Source organism: Lactuca serriola, chromosome 4 (assembly GCF_051521515.1).
Source record: "Lactuca serriola cultivar US96UC23 chromosome 4, Lser_US96UC23_V15, whole genome shotgun sequence".
NCBI lineage: Eukaryota > Viridiplantae > Streptophyta > Magnoliopsida > Asterales > Asteraceae > Lactuca > Lactuca serriola.
This window is the reverse complement of record NC_136411.1, coordinates 76293406-76307405: the sequence shown is the minus strand read 5'-3', so window position 1 is coordinate 76307405 and position 14000 is coordinate 76293406. Positions and strand designations below refer to the sequence as shown.

General features: G+C 36.4%; 1 protein-coding gene across 2 annotated transcripts; it reads left to right on the top strand.

Moving 5' to 3' along the window:
• The first annotated feature begins 728 nt into the window (after positions 1 to 728).
• LOC145101936 (mechanosensitive ion channel protein 1, mitochondrial-like) lies at positions 729 to 4791 on the top strand. Of its 2 annotated transcripts, XM_079039247.1 has the most exons (7): positions 729 to 867; positions 2131 to 2212; positions 2408 to 2524; positions 2632 to 2771; positions 2852 to 2959; positions 3102 to 3323; positions 4522 to 4791. In XM_079039247.1, the coding sequence occupies exons 2-7, from the start codon at positions 2152 to 2154 to the stop codon at positions 4612 to 4614; spliced, it is 741 nt and encodes a 246-aa protein (XP_078895373.1). In that variant the 5' UTR covers positions 729 to 867; positions 2131 to 2151; the 3' UTR covers positions 4615 to 4791. The 2 variants fall into 2 exon arrangements, with proteins under 2 accessions (XP_078895373.1, XP_078895372.1); XM_079039246.1 differs by having other exon boundaries at positions 2131 to 2524.
• The last annotated feature ends 9209 nt before the right edge of the window (positions 4792 to 14000 follow it).

Below are 14000 nucleotides of genomic sequence, written 5' to 3'. Positions count from 1 at the left end.
GTTGGTCGTCGAGGCATCTTTCTGCCATGGAACAGAAAGATGTTGAGTATCTGTGCTTTTTGTGAGAGTGTGATCCTATGAGCTAGGTGTGTGGCACGAACTTAGGTACTTTCATAATTTGGCACATAACGGGTTCAATCAGTCATCAGACTGGAATACCTTAGCCCAATCAGTCATCCGACTGGAATGCCAACACACAACAGGTTCAATCAGTTATCAGACTGGAATACCCAGGGTTTGTCGGCATGGCGCCTTAACCTAACTGCTCTTCTTGAGCCTCCATGCCTACAACTTACAACCGATCTGCACTAGGTATCTTAGCCTACAACATATAGCAGGACCACCACAACCTATCTCGCCACCATATGGCTATCCCACTTAAGATGTGCGAAAAACCTAAAGAAATCATTTATATTTGTTGAATAAGTACAAAAACAAAAATTACTTATTTTGTAACAAAAAAAAATATTAAGGACTAAATGTGTACAAATTAATAAATATATTACCCTATTAAGTCTTTTTTACCGGCTAACCTGTAGTAGCCGGTCATAAAGACTAAATGTGTACAGTTTAACAAGTTGAAGGGGTACATGTGGACGAAAAAAAAAAATCAGTGACTAAATGTGTAATCATAAAATATACTACCCTTTTAGTCATTAACCCTTAAATAAATGATATAAACAAAAGTTTGACCAATATACCCCTTCACCTAATAAAAAGGTTTCGTTGATATATTGCGACGCAGACCAAAAGAAACACACAGCACGCCTCCATTCTTCTATAGTCCGCTCCTCAAGCGATTCCCGATTGCTTGCCGCCCTATCACTACGATTTCCATCGGCGTCGCACTCCACAGATTCGCTTCAGGTTCGATATTCTTCAATCTTTTCCTGCTTTCGTTCAATTGCATTTGCATTTTGGCTGCTCTAGGTTTTACCTTTTCCCCTGATTTCAGTTGAAATGGAAATCATATTAGTTGTTGTAATCGAAATCTGTGTGCTTTTCTTCAATTCTTTCCTTCTTTCGATTTTCTTCAATCCTGTAGATGTATATGTGAAACTGCAATAGGTTATGTGTATATGTGAAACTGCAATTGCTACTGTTAACAGGGACATACAGATTGTGTTCATAACTGGAACGTAGACATTGTTTTGAATGATGATCTTAAGGGGGTGTTTGGCTTGGCTTTTCAAAGCCAAAAGTATGTTTGGCAAAATGGTTTCTTTTGAAGTTTTTACATAAGCAAAAAGAACTTTTTGAAAAAGTCAAGAAATCCTGACTTTTTGTAACTTTTCCAAAAAGAACTTTTGAGGTTTAAAAAGCTAAGCCAAACACCCTCTAAGATGCTTATGTGATACACCAACCATGATAATCTTGTTGATGGTGGTATATCGAAAAAGAAACTTAAGCCTAAACAATTGTTATTAGTTTAAAAAGAAAATGTTAGTTATAATAAGAAAAATAAGTCATAATATAAAAGGAAGCCCTTTTTGGTAAATTTACACATATAAGCATTTTTTTTTTTTTTTTTTTTTGCCGAACACTAAAAATGGCTTATCAGCTGATAGCGTTTTGACACGGTATAAGGTTAGCCAAACACATTTTTAAAAAACTCTGTTTTAAATATAAGTTAAAAAGTTAAAATCACTTTTAATAAGCTTAGCCAAAAACCCTGTAAATTCATATAACCGAAATGTATCTTTTCTGGTGAAGGAACAAAGTGAAGAACAAAATGTAATTGTAAATATTTTAATGTTTCTGTGGTTTGATTTAATTCTGCATAGGGTAGGTATATCTCATGATGCGTACTAACATTTTATTTGCCTATTTATGTTATTTTAATCAACTTTAACGTTTCAAATACCTGGGTATTTAGTTATTAGCTTGTTTGTTGTTGGTATATAGCTGTTTGAAAGCAGAATGCTAAAAAGAGAGACTACAGTTATTGATTTCTGTTACAATTGAATTATTGTTTTTATGATTGCAATGCACGGGGTTAGCATATTATAGATTGAGAATTTAAGTAATCTTGTATTAGTTTGACAGACTTGAAGAATGTAGTTAGTTTATATTAATGTTATTATTATTATGTTTTATAATTGTTTTTGTTGATGTTATTGATTGATATAGATATAGGTAGAAGATTGAATAATGAGTGGAATAAGCTTGGTGATATCAAAACCTTGGTGTAGGGTGTATAATCCTTGTACAGGTGAAAATAATAAGAGTAATTTTGGTACAAGCAATAAGATCCATTTTGGTACAAAACCAAACAATAAGATGGACTTAATCCCATGTCATTTATCAAATTCAAACTTAAGAATTTCTTCTCCTGTTGCAACCAATCACATGTTGAAACATCGTGTGTATTCATCATCATCATCATCATCATCATATGCACGTAAAGATGTAACCGATTCAACATCTCAACCACCTTATGGCTTGTATGGCCTTGTTGCTATTATTGGTTTCGCTTTGCCTAAAGCCTGGGAGGCCGCTATGCATTTTATTTCTGCTACGGAAGGTAGGTAACTTTATCTCCCTTGCCTTGTCCCCCCTTTTTTTAATGATATAATATACTGAGAAATACGACTACAAAATTTCTCATAATCTGTATTTATTTTTTTTCAGGAGTTTTGAAATCAAATGCGTGTTACTATATCTTTCTAGGGGTTGCAGCTGTTTTTGTAGCTAGAAGCTTTCTTGGCAATATCATGCGTGGGTTTGCATTACTACGTAACAAACCCTTTTCAATTGGAGATATGATAGAAGTACGTAAATAAGCTTTCTGATATATTTTATCTTTCGTATGAGTATGAATTTGTTCTTATTTCGAGTGTTTTTTTTGCAGGTTGGACATTTGAAAGGTGAGGTTATTGATATGGGACTCATAACGACCTCATTGCTTACTGAGGAAAACCGTCGTGCATTACTTCCTACTTCCTGGCTTAGTGGACAGGTCTTTCATCGTTACCCTTGAAAGTTATTATGTCATTATAAAGTCTTTTTGTTGGTTAAGTACAAATTTTGGGTTCATATTCTTTGTTTATCGAGTTTTATATTACCACCCTTGTGATAAAGTATTTTGCCCTTTTTTATAGGATTATGTGAACATAACTGGGTCTCCAGCTCATGCCATGGTTTTCAAGATTGATTTGAGCATTGATGAGATTGAGAAGATCCCCGAGATATCAGAGGAAATAATAAACATGATGAAGTCTAACTCAATCATTTACTTGGAGCAAGAGCAGCCGTATTGTTATCTTTCTCAAGTGGACCCTCTTGGTTTCACGCTTACTATTGGATGCAAACTAAAAGAGCGGGTACGTATAGCATACTTCCTCAAACATTTCAAATCATAATTTGCCTCGATTACCAAATAATATTTTTTTTTATCAAGACATTATATTTCGTAAATCTACCTAATAATAGCATTAAACTTTCATCTTTTTTCTGTTATATATCAGTCTTTGTAAATAGATAATGTAGATATAGTAAGGATGATTTTTTAAAGGAAGAAATGAAAGTAGGATTGCTACAATAGGTGAATCAGTAAAAGTCTACTTTATTTATTTATTTATTTTGCATATAACCTTTTATGAATCATATGCTAACTACTACAGGCAAGTTATAGTTGCTATATTTAGTTATGAATATAATAATGTTGTTTTATAATTTTAAAGCTGACATCTCCACCTGATCACATTGATCTTCCTTTTTTCCCCTCAAGATATTATGAAAATCCAGAAAGTTCAAGCATGGTAGAAACGTTTTGGAGCTTGTGATTGAATCTTTGATCTAAAGTTGTATCATTAATCAATTTTTTGCAAATAAATGAAACTTTTTGCCCAAGTACATAGTTGATGGACATTTTTAAATATTGGTTGAATGTCTAAGATGATTTATGAAAAAGCAAGATAATTAATCTAATTCATCCAAATTAATACTACTTTTTAGTGTTATTGATGGATCATAAAAAGTCAACATTTGAAATTTTGTGAAAAGAAAATCTTAGAAAATGATGTTATTGCAATTGTTTTGAGATTATAGCCCAAGAAACAGCAAACGCTCCCATTTTAAGATCTATATTATTTGCAACCATTTTGTATGTCAAAAATCAAGCTAAATTTATGGACTTACCTATTCTTTTATGCAATTATTATGAAGGATATAATCTTCTTTATAAGGTGTTTAATAGCATTTGACTTTCAATTGATTGTTTATTATAGCATTCTGCTTTCAATGTTTTTTTATTATAGAACTATTCCTAGAAAAACTACCTACCTAGTTATAGCAATTTTGTCCAAATGCAAAAACAATTTTCATTGCTAAAAAAGTGTTGATTTTTACAAGTAGTGGTAAGTAAAAGAAATTGAAACATGTTTATAGATTTTTTAAAATATAATATCTTGATTAGAAGTAGGATGCTAGAATATACAAATAAGTAGAAAGTAAGATGGTAGATGTTGAATTTCTAGAATTCATCTAAAATTTTCTTATGTCCTATTTTATATTATGCAGTGTGAAGACGAGTTTTCTTCAGCTAAGTATGATATCTTTAGGCAGGCGATTCAGATAATGAAGAAGCATGGGGCCTACCTAGATATGAACTAGATTTTCTTTCTTTCGAGTAATCGCAAAACCTTAACAGAAACCTTTTATGTACATTGCTTTTGCTTTTGGTTTTGGTTTTGCTTGTTGATAGAAAAATGAGGTTGTAATACTCTAAATTATATGCATCAATTTGGTATATAAAATGAAGCGTCAGTTATCATGAATTAAATTTAAAAAGGGTCACCAGGTGTTTGCCAATTCTTCTGCTTTATTGAATTAAAATTAAAACATCCAATCGTTAATATAAATACAAATCCAAGAGAAGAAGGCAATGGAATGTCATAAGACGTTACTAGGTAAGACCTTTTGAAGGCAAAAGAATCAACTATAATTGTAATCAAGATGGCATAGTTATAAATCAAACATAAAATATGGGTGCTGTTGGAGGAAACGTGAATGTAAATAATTCTTCTATTACTATTGGTATTTAATTTTAATTTCATGTAGACTGATATGGCTTATATGGTATTTTAATTGAACATGGAGATCAAGAATTCTTCAATCACTATGTGAAGTTCATCAATACCAATTCAAAACATGCTTACATTTGGGATCGCTTTTTTCCATGTTATCGGAACCAAATAACTTAATATCATTTTCTCCAAAATCATAGAACTAGTGCCGGACCATATATGCTTAATTGGTACCGGTTAAGCTCCGGTTCTGATACCCGACCAGTTTGGGATCGTGTATCAATCAGTGTTGCACAAATCGGCTTTGGCGGCCTTGAACTGATTACGATTAGGGTGTTTGGCTGAAATCGGTCAAAATCGGGCTTAGCAGTCATAGGCGGAAAATATTTAAAAAATTCAAAATTTTTAATTTTCAAATATTAAACCAAAATTTTAAATTTTCAAAATTTTAAGTTTTTCAAATTTTAAAATAATATACTAAAATTTTAAATTTTTAAATACTTAATGTTTTAGGAAATATTAATTTTTAATTAATTTTTATCAATAATTTAGGGTCCCTGATTAATCCCCACCTAGTCCAATTAATCGCTTATCGTCAATCGACTGCTAAGCTACCGTCAAACGATTTTCACAACATTGACATCAATCCTATGTGCTCGCATCCCTAACTGAAAGCATTTGGTTGTCAAATGTATGCTAACAAGATGACAACACTCTAGAGCATCTTAATTGGGTTTTTAGTATAAACTTAAATAACCTTTGTAAATTGTGTCATATTGCAATGTTATGTGTGCATATTTCATTTTTCTATATTTTAAATTAAATTATCATATTATTGGGCTACAAACTATTGTATAATAAAAATTAACAAAGTAATTTCGTAACCAAATCAGTAAGTATGGTGTGATTTCGTAACCAAATTAGTTAGTGTGGTGTGATGTTTGAAATAAGATAAATGAAAGCAAAGTGCTTTAAGAACTTAAAAATCTTGAAATGTGTCGTAGATCTTGGTCTTGCCTAAGATCATGGGAAGAAAACAATATTGTTAACAAAACTATTTAATAAAGTGTTGTATTTCGTAATATAAATAAGTGTATTTGGGACAAAAATAGAGTTAAAGTGAACTAATACGTAAATTTGCATAATAAAGTTTAAAATACTCAAAAAGGTGCTAAGATATCAAAAGATATCTTAGTGATTTCGAAAATGAAAACATGTTAACAATCTAGTAAAAGTAGAATAAGTTGTTGATCGAGTAACAACAAATAAATGAAAGTAAATGCAAGAACACAATTGATTAGGAGGAAAGCCCTTAATCCTTTTGGATCTCTAGCATAAAACTTCAGGATGTCATGAAATCACATGCCTTTTAACTTATATTAAATCGAAATAAAGTTACAAGTTCTAGCTGATCTTAGAAACGAAGTAAATGTGCTCAAGTTTCGAAAGAATCAGAGAGAAATTGGTCGTCAGAGTGTGTGCGTGTGTGTGTGTGTGTGTGAATGATGATCATCTAGTCTTTATATACATAACAATAATAACTATAATTTTGACATTCTTGAAATCTTCCTTGAACCACCCTTGACCCTTACGATGGTCTCCAACGTTCATGAGGCATTAACCACGTATGGTTTGACATGGTCCATTCTTTTCTTGTCAAGCTCTAAAATTCAGCATAAGATATCATAAGAAATAAGATGGTTGTCCAAGATACTGACTATATCCAAGATCTTGGGCTTGCCCGGGATGTTAGTTCGGGTTTTAAGATATAAATGGTATGGTGAAAACTCTACCCATAACTATTACCCCCATAAATCTTCAATCCAAAATCCAAGGAGTTCGAAATTTCTAGATTTAAAAAGGGGATTACGCCGATGTGATGTGACCCATTTTTCTATGATCAATCTTACCCTTCAATTATCTTTGGAAGTTTGGGTTTTGGATGGTTGAGATTCACATGTGAAAACCCTCTTATAAACCCACTGAGAATTCATTGAAACTTTAATCAGCTCACATTCTTCTCCTTCTACTCTTTTAGGTAATCACCTTCATACTCTTATTCGTTTTGTTCTCTCGCTTTTTATTTGATCATGGGTAAGAAATTTGTTTAGGCTAGGGCTAGATCAGAGAAACCCATCATCGAGGACTTCATAGATTTAGGGTTATTCCCTGGTAATGTGATATGGGCATATTTAGTTATAAAATGCATGCATTATCTTAATACTTTATGTTGATTTTATCTCATTTAATGAACAAAAGGTGCTTACTTAGCTTAAATATTTCATTTTCAACAATTAAGACATGCTCGGAAGGAAAAGGAAGCAGAATTGGCGATTGGAAGCTTGGATCTTGGATTTTGAAGAAAGAATGATGTTGCTGGACAGCTTGACCCCTTGTCAGTGTTTTGGCCATATCTCATGAACCGTAACTCCGATTGACGAGATTCAAAATGTTCTGAAAACTAAACACAGTTTCGGACGACTTTCATGTTTTGAGAAAATGTTGATTCCAAGAGAACTCGATGAGTTGGTCAGAATGTTCCCGATTCGAAGATGCCTTGTCGTACACGCTGTATACATGGATTATCAAAAAAACTCGACGAGTTTGTGGTGAAAACTCGTCGAGCTGGCACTGTTTTCAGAATTTATATATAGAAACACTTCTCATTCGAACCCTAACTTTTTTTGGAGGCTAGCTGCGATTATTGAAGACCAGAAGGGTTCTTGAAGCTTCAGTTTTCGAGATTGCAACCTAAGAGACAATTTAGAAGAGAATCAAAGGCAAATAATCATTCTTTATTCTTAAGCTTTGTTTTGAACCATGTATGGATCATTAGATTTTAATTTTAGATTATTACTTGCTGTAGATATGAGCTAAAATCTTTTTACTTCTGTTTGGATGAGATAATCTTATGAACATGGTTTGATTGAGTGGTTGGATTAATATTAATTTGGTTATTCATCTTGTTAAGCTTGTTAAAGATCCTCATGTATTGATGATAAATGTTTTCTGTTATTAAGTAAGTTATTGAGTTGCATGAACATCTTCTTGATTACTTGATTCATATAGTTTTGTGAATACAAGATTGTATGCCTAGGAATAGTGAACATGAAACTAGGGTTAACTAGAAAATATGTAAATCAATGTGTGAGCATGTGTGACGAACAACCACATATGAGGTGATTGAATTGAACAAATTTTATTAGCTATTATTACAAGTCTTACTTGTTATGAACTGAACACTAGGAAACTTGTTAGTTTAATCAACTGGCCAGTATTTGAATTAACATGTCTACTAAAGTATTGGTAATAGTGAACATGAACCCAATCACATTAGGAATCGGTAACCATTGACATATTGATCCATTGCACTTGCCACGAAATCAACCATAGGAATAAGTGAATCAGATCTGAACAGAAGTCTCTTTTATCATTGAATCTAGTTGTCCTTTCTATTTCTTCTTAGTTGTTAACTGTCTTTGTTGGAGTGTTAATTGATTATTTAAGTTTCTAGTCTTGCAAAACTAGATAAACCTCATCTTTTATTACTTGTTTTATTTAGATAATATTAGCATTTATTTTAATTGTTTACCGTTCCCTGTGTTCGATACCCTACTTACCTGAACTAAACTGCTAAACGATAGGTACACTGCCTTTCGTGTGTTTGTCTTTGTGTTTAAGTTAGTAGGATTAAAACTAGTTTGTTTCACACGCATCAAGTTTTTGGCGCCGTTGCCGGGGAACGGTTCAAATAGTTAATTTTATTTGCTAATTGTTATCGTTTTTAATTTATTGATTAATTTTTTTTATTTAGTTTAATTTTTATTTTTATTTTTATTTATTATGTATTTTCCAAATCTCGATGCTCTTGATGCTTTTCTTGAGGAAGTAGTACAGGAATTGAGCAAGAAGATGAGGAGTATGACTCAGATGAAGATTTGATGAAATTTGGAAGATGGTTAGATAACATCTTGTCTAACGAACAAGAACAATCTGAGTCACAAGAGCTAAAGTTACAAGACGAAAAATTTAATCCAGAAAAAGATTTGGAGGAGCTGAAAAGGTTGCTAGCAGAGAGGTCAGACGAAGAACAAGAACAAGCTGAATTGTCGGAACCACGACATGGTTTGACCGTTAATCCGAAGGGCATTACCACAAACTCATAGTGCCCGTAGCGAGTTCTGAACGCAGACTTGGGAATATCCTCTTCTTGAACTCGTAGTTGATGATAACCCGACCTCAGGTCGATTTTTGAAAAGTAGCTTGCTCCTTGGAGTTGGTCGAAGAGGTCATCGATTCGGGGTAAGGGATATCGGTTCTTGATAGTGAGTTTGTTTAGCTCCCGGTAGTCTATGCACATGCGAAAAGATCCGTCCTTCTTCTTTACAAACAGGACCGGTGCTCCCCAGGGTGAGAAGCTTGGCCTGATAAATCCTTTGCTCAACAGTTCATTTAGCTGGCTGGAAAGTTCTTGCATTTCTGCCGGTGCCAAGCGGTATGGAGCCTTGGCGACGGGGGTAGCTCCTGGGATTAAGTCGATCCGGAATTCGACTTGTCGTGCGAAGGGTACACCTGGAAGATCTTTGGGAAATACATCGGGATAGTTGCACACCTCAGGAATGTCGTTGATATCCTTCACCTCTTGTTTCGTATCTACTACGTGGGCTAGAAATGCGTGGTACTCCTTTCGGAGATACTTTTGGGCCTTGACGCAAGAGATGACTTGCAAACTTGAACTGGGTTTGTCGCCATAGATGAAGAGGGTTTCGCCATTTGGCAGATTAAGGCGAACGGCCCTTTCGTAACATAGAATGTCGGCACGATGTGAACTTAACCAATCCATACCGATGATTATGTCAAAGCATTTTATTGTGACCGGCATCAGGTCTACTTTAAACGAATGGTTGTTTAGAGTGAGGGTACACCCTGAGTATATATCATTAGTGTGCTCTTCTTTCCCATTAGCCATTTCTACTACATATGTATCTTTTAATGAATGAGGGGTTTGTTTTAGTAATTGTTTGAATTCATGGCTCACAAAACTCCTCTCTGCTCCACTATCAAATAGTACGCATGCATATGTGTTATTGAGGAGAAACGTACCAGAAACCACCGAGGGGTCCTTGACTGCTTCTCCGTGTCCCATCGTCAGGACTCTCCCTACACCACCAACATTAGGAGCTTGTGCCTTGGGGCAGTTTCTCCTGAAGTGTCCTGCTTCACCACATTCATAGCAGGTTTGGCTTGCCCCCGAATTGGCAACTTGGTTGTTCGGTCGTGTTGGCGCCTTACAGAAACGAGCGGTATGCCCTTTCTTGTCGCAGTTTTTGCAGTGCATTTCCCGACAAGCACCCTTGTGGTGGTAGTTGCACTTGTTGCACTTGGGGAGATTTCCAGCGTATGGCTTTGGTGGCGCTGGAGCGGTAGCAGTAGTGGCTGCACGGACAACAATAATCTGTTGCTTCTTTGTGGGGTCCTGCGTCGGTTGTTTCTTTTTACTGTTCCAGAACTTTCTCTTGTTGTTCCCTCCTTTTGTTTGGTCGGTGGTGGCGACCCTGATGCCACGGCTGGCCCTATGATCGATAAGTTGCTGTGCCAATTCCTTGGCACTTTCGAAGGTAGTAGGTTTCGAGGCCAAAACACTATCATGAATCTGGGATGATAGCCCCCAAAGGTATCGTTCTACCTTTTTCTCCTCCGGAGTGACCATTGCAGGACAGAGGAGTGCTAGGTCATTGAATCGGGCAGTATAAGCTTCGAGATCCGTCCCCGACATCTTGAGATTCCAGAGTTCTTCTTCGAGTTTTTGTATTTCTCCCCTCGGGCAATACTCCTTTAACATCAATGCTTTTAAGTTTTCCCAGCCTATGGAGTTTGCCACTGCAGGAGTAAGTGACTTAACTTGGCCATTCCACCAAGTAAGAGCTTTTCTGGTGAAAGTGAATGCCGCATACTTGACTTTGCTCGCTTCGGGACAAGCACAGATTTCGAAGACTGCTTCGGTCCTTTCGAACCATTGCATCAGCGCTATGACGCCCCCGCTTCCGTCGAAAAGATCGGGTTTACCATTCGTGAAGTCTTTGTAAGAACACTCCTTAGTACGCCCCGTGCTGTCCCCCTGATTCGAGTTAGTATTCCCGGATCCGGAACCGCCGGAACCATTTGTGCCCATTTGCGACATTGCTGCCGCCACGGCTGCTGTTACTGCAACCTGAAACATCACAGGATCAAACTCCGGAGGTGGTGGCGGAGGGGGTGGTGCTGAGTTTCCGGAAGGTCTTGGTCTTTTCCTTGGTGGCATGGTTCTGACATAAAAAAAAATAAAAAGAAAGACTTATCGGTAAGACTTCAATGGTGATAACGAGTCGAGCGTTACTTGTTTCATCTCAATTGTATTTTGTCCGAGTTTATTAATTTAGAAGGTAATTCATCACAAAGTTTATGCAATCAAACTTATGAATTAAATAGTGTTGACCCGAGCAGAGTCATGTGCTTGGTTCGTGTCAGCATCCATGGAAGTAAAATACATGCCACATTCATTGAGAATTTGTTAGTACATATTGTTTTGAGGAATTTGACCTCATAAGGGTCTACATTACATCATAATAAAAGATAAAGTTTTGGCAGTACAAAAGCCCTTTTGGCTAGCGTGATTACTTAGTCGCGAGTTCAACCTATTCGCAATAAAGAGTAGCGCCAACGCATACTCGAAATCTTAGATTTACAACAAAATCTAAGTAGCGCGAACACTACTCGTGGCGGGTAGCATCTGATCCATGGCGGCCCTGGGATGAGGTCAAGGCCCCCTGAAGTTCCGCAATCCGGCGTTCGGCCGCGATCACTCTCTCCTCGAGAGCTGCGTGCCTCTCCTGGTACTCCCTTACCTCCGCTCGAGCAGCGGTAAGGTCCTCGATGAGTTGGTCCAATGGATAGAAGTCCCTCTCCAAACCCCGGGTGCGTGCATCGATGGCTGCCGTAATAGCGATGAGATTTCGAACCTGGTCTGCCATTTCCCTACTCTGGTTCCCCAAGTTCGTGATGTGCTGGGTCATAACGGGGAGAGCTCTGTCAGCCGGTCCCCCGTGACTGAGGTCATAGTAACCTCGTTGGTCGCCATAGGGTGACCTCTGGCATTGTTGCCGGCTCCACCTCTCGATCATGGTTGCCCAACGGGGCTCAGGCCCGTTGTGCCCCCAGCGGTTTGCAGGTACCCTCGCAATGTAAGGAGGGTTGAAGACTTCCTCCTCTGGCTCTTCTTCACCTTCATCCTCATCCATGTCCACCTCGTCGTCTTCCTCTTCTTCTTCTTCTTCTTCGTCTACCTCCTCTTCTTCTTCTTCGGGTTCTTCTTCGGGATCCTCTTCGGGATCCTCTTCAATCAGCTCTTCGGGCTCTTCCTCAATCCAGCTGGCATTTCCCTGGTTGGGAAAGTATGGATCTCCTGGTAGGTGAAATCCTGCCATGTCGTCTGCGCGAGAATAGAGGGGTAAGAAGCAGATAGCGGTAGATATTAATAATATTGCGATATAGCAACATACAAATACTCCTATAGTTTTTTTTTAAATGTTTAGATTTGGTTCTTATAACACTCTTTGTAGGGTGAAGTTAGGTTATTAGACTTGTTGCCCTCCTACGACTATCCCCCGATATGAGTAAGTCACTTCCCGGACTAATATAGTTGATCAGGCTATATCCTTCCCAAAACTGATTACTCATACCAAGGCATACTCGTAGCATTCAACTCCTCTTCTTTTAGTTTATGTTCTTCTAGTTATGACACTACGCGAGTATGAAATGCATGTAGGTATACTTTTAAACAAGAACTATTCGTTTTCTAAAAGTGTAACCAGTTAGAATGTTTTAAAATCAGAGACTCTTAGTCCCAAATGTGTTTATAGTTTGTATATCCTATGTTGTTTGATATACTTAATTCACTATAAACCGTGCTCTGATACCAATCTGTCACACCCCCAGACCAAGGATGGCGGAAACGTCCGAGGGTGGAGGACTTCATGTATAGTATCATAACAACAATGGTAATAGTGATGAAAGTAAACACAACCAACATATATATAATTGAAAGAGTTACATCATTGTATGAATTACATGTTTCAAAATCAATTACAATATGTTGACAAAATATGATAAGTTTGACGCCTCAACGTCCCATCCTCAAAAGTACTTTGTTACCTGTTTAGCGATTTCCTGAGAATACAAGTAGTTTAAAAAAAAATGTCAACACAATGGTTGGTGAGTTCATAAGTTTTTGTATATAATTATGAAAAACCTTGTCATGTAATTGTATAGTTGTTCCAGAAAAATCCGATATTTTCCTTAAAATGAATACTGTAGTCTTGTATCCAAAGACTGGAACGTATGAGTAATCTTCCTTATTTACAGAAAATAACGTGAGTTTATTTCAATACAAACGCGTATGATATTAGTGAAATCCTCGTAAATTCTTAAGTTTGTTAATACTTTCCGTGAGCTATTATAACCATACTATGACCTAGGAGGCCTGAAAACGACGTTCTTCGGGCGTCGTAGAACTGAAATGACACTTGTCACCACAGACCTGCCGGTCTAGCTGTTGCAAGCAGCTCTGGTGTGGGTTGTCAAGCCCAATATAGATCTATATACAACTATCACGCTCTCCCTCCAGGAGACTCTGGTTACAATACAGGACTTATGATTTATGCGAAGTGAATGTCTCACGAAGTTATTAACGAATTTACACTTAACATAATGAAAGTTTCCCTTTTGTATGAATGTACCCTTCTGAAATGTATGCATTTTGAAATCTATCGTAAACTATACCTATTATAGTTTGTCAAAACAAGGGTAGTAACAGCAAAGTACGTAAATTATACTTAACATAGTTTAATAAAATGTTTGTGTGTAATGGGTATACTTCAATAGTAATACTTTGTTTAATCTATTCTTTATCTAGTAAAAATCCATTTGTTAACTGGT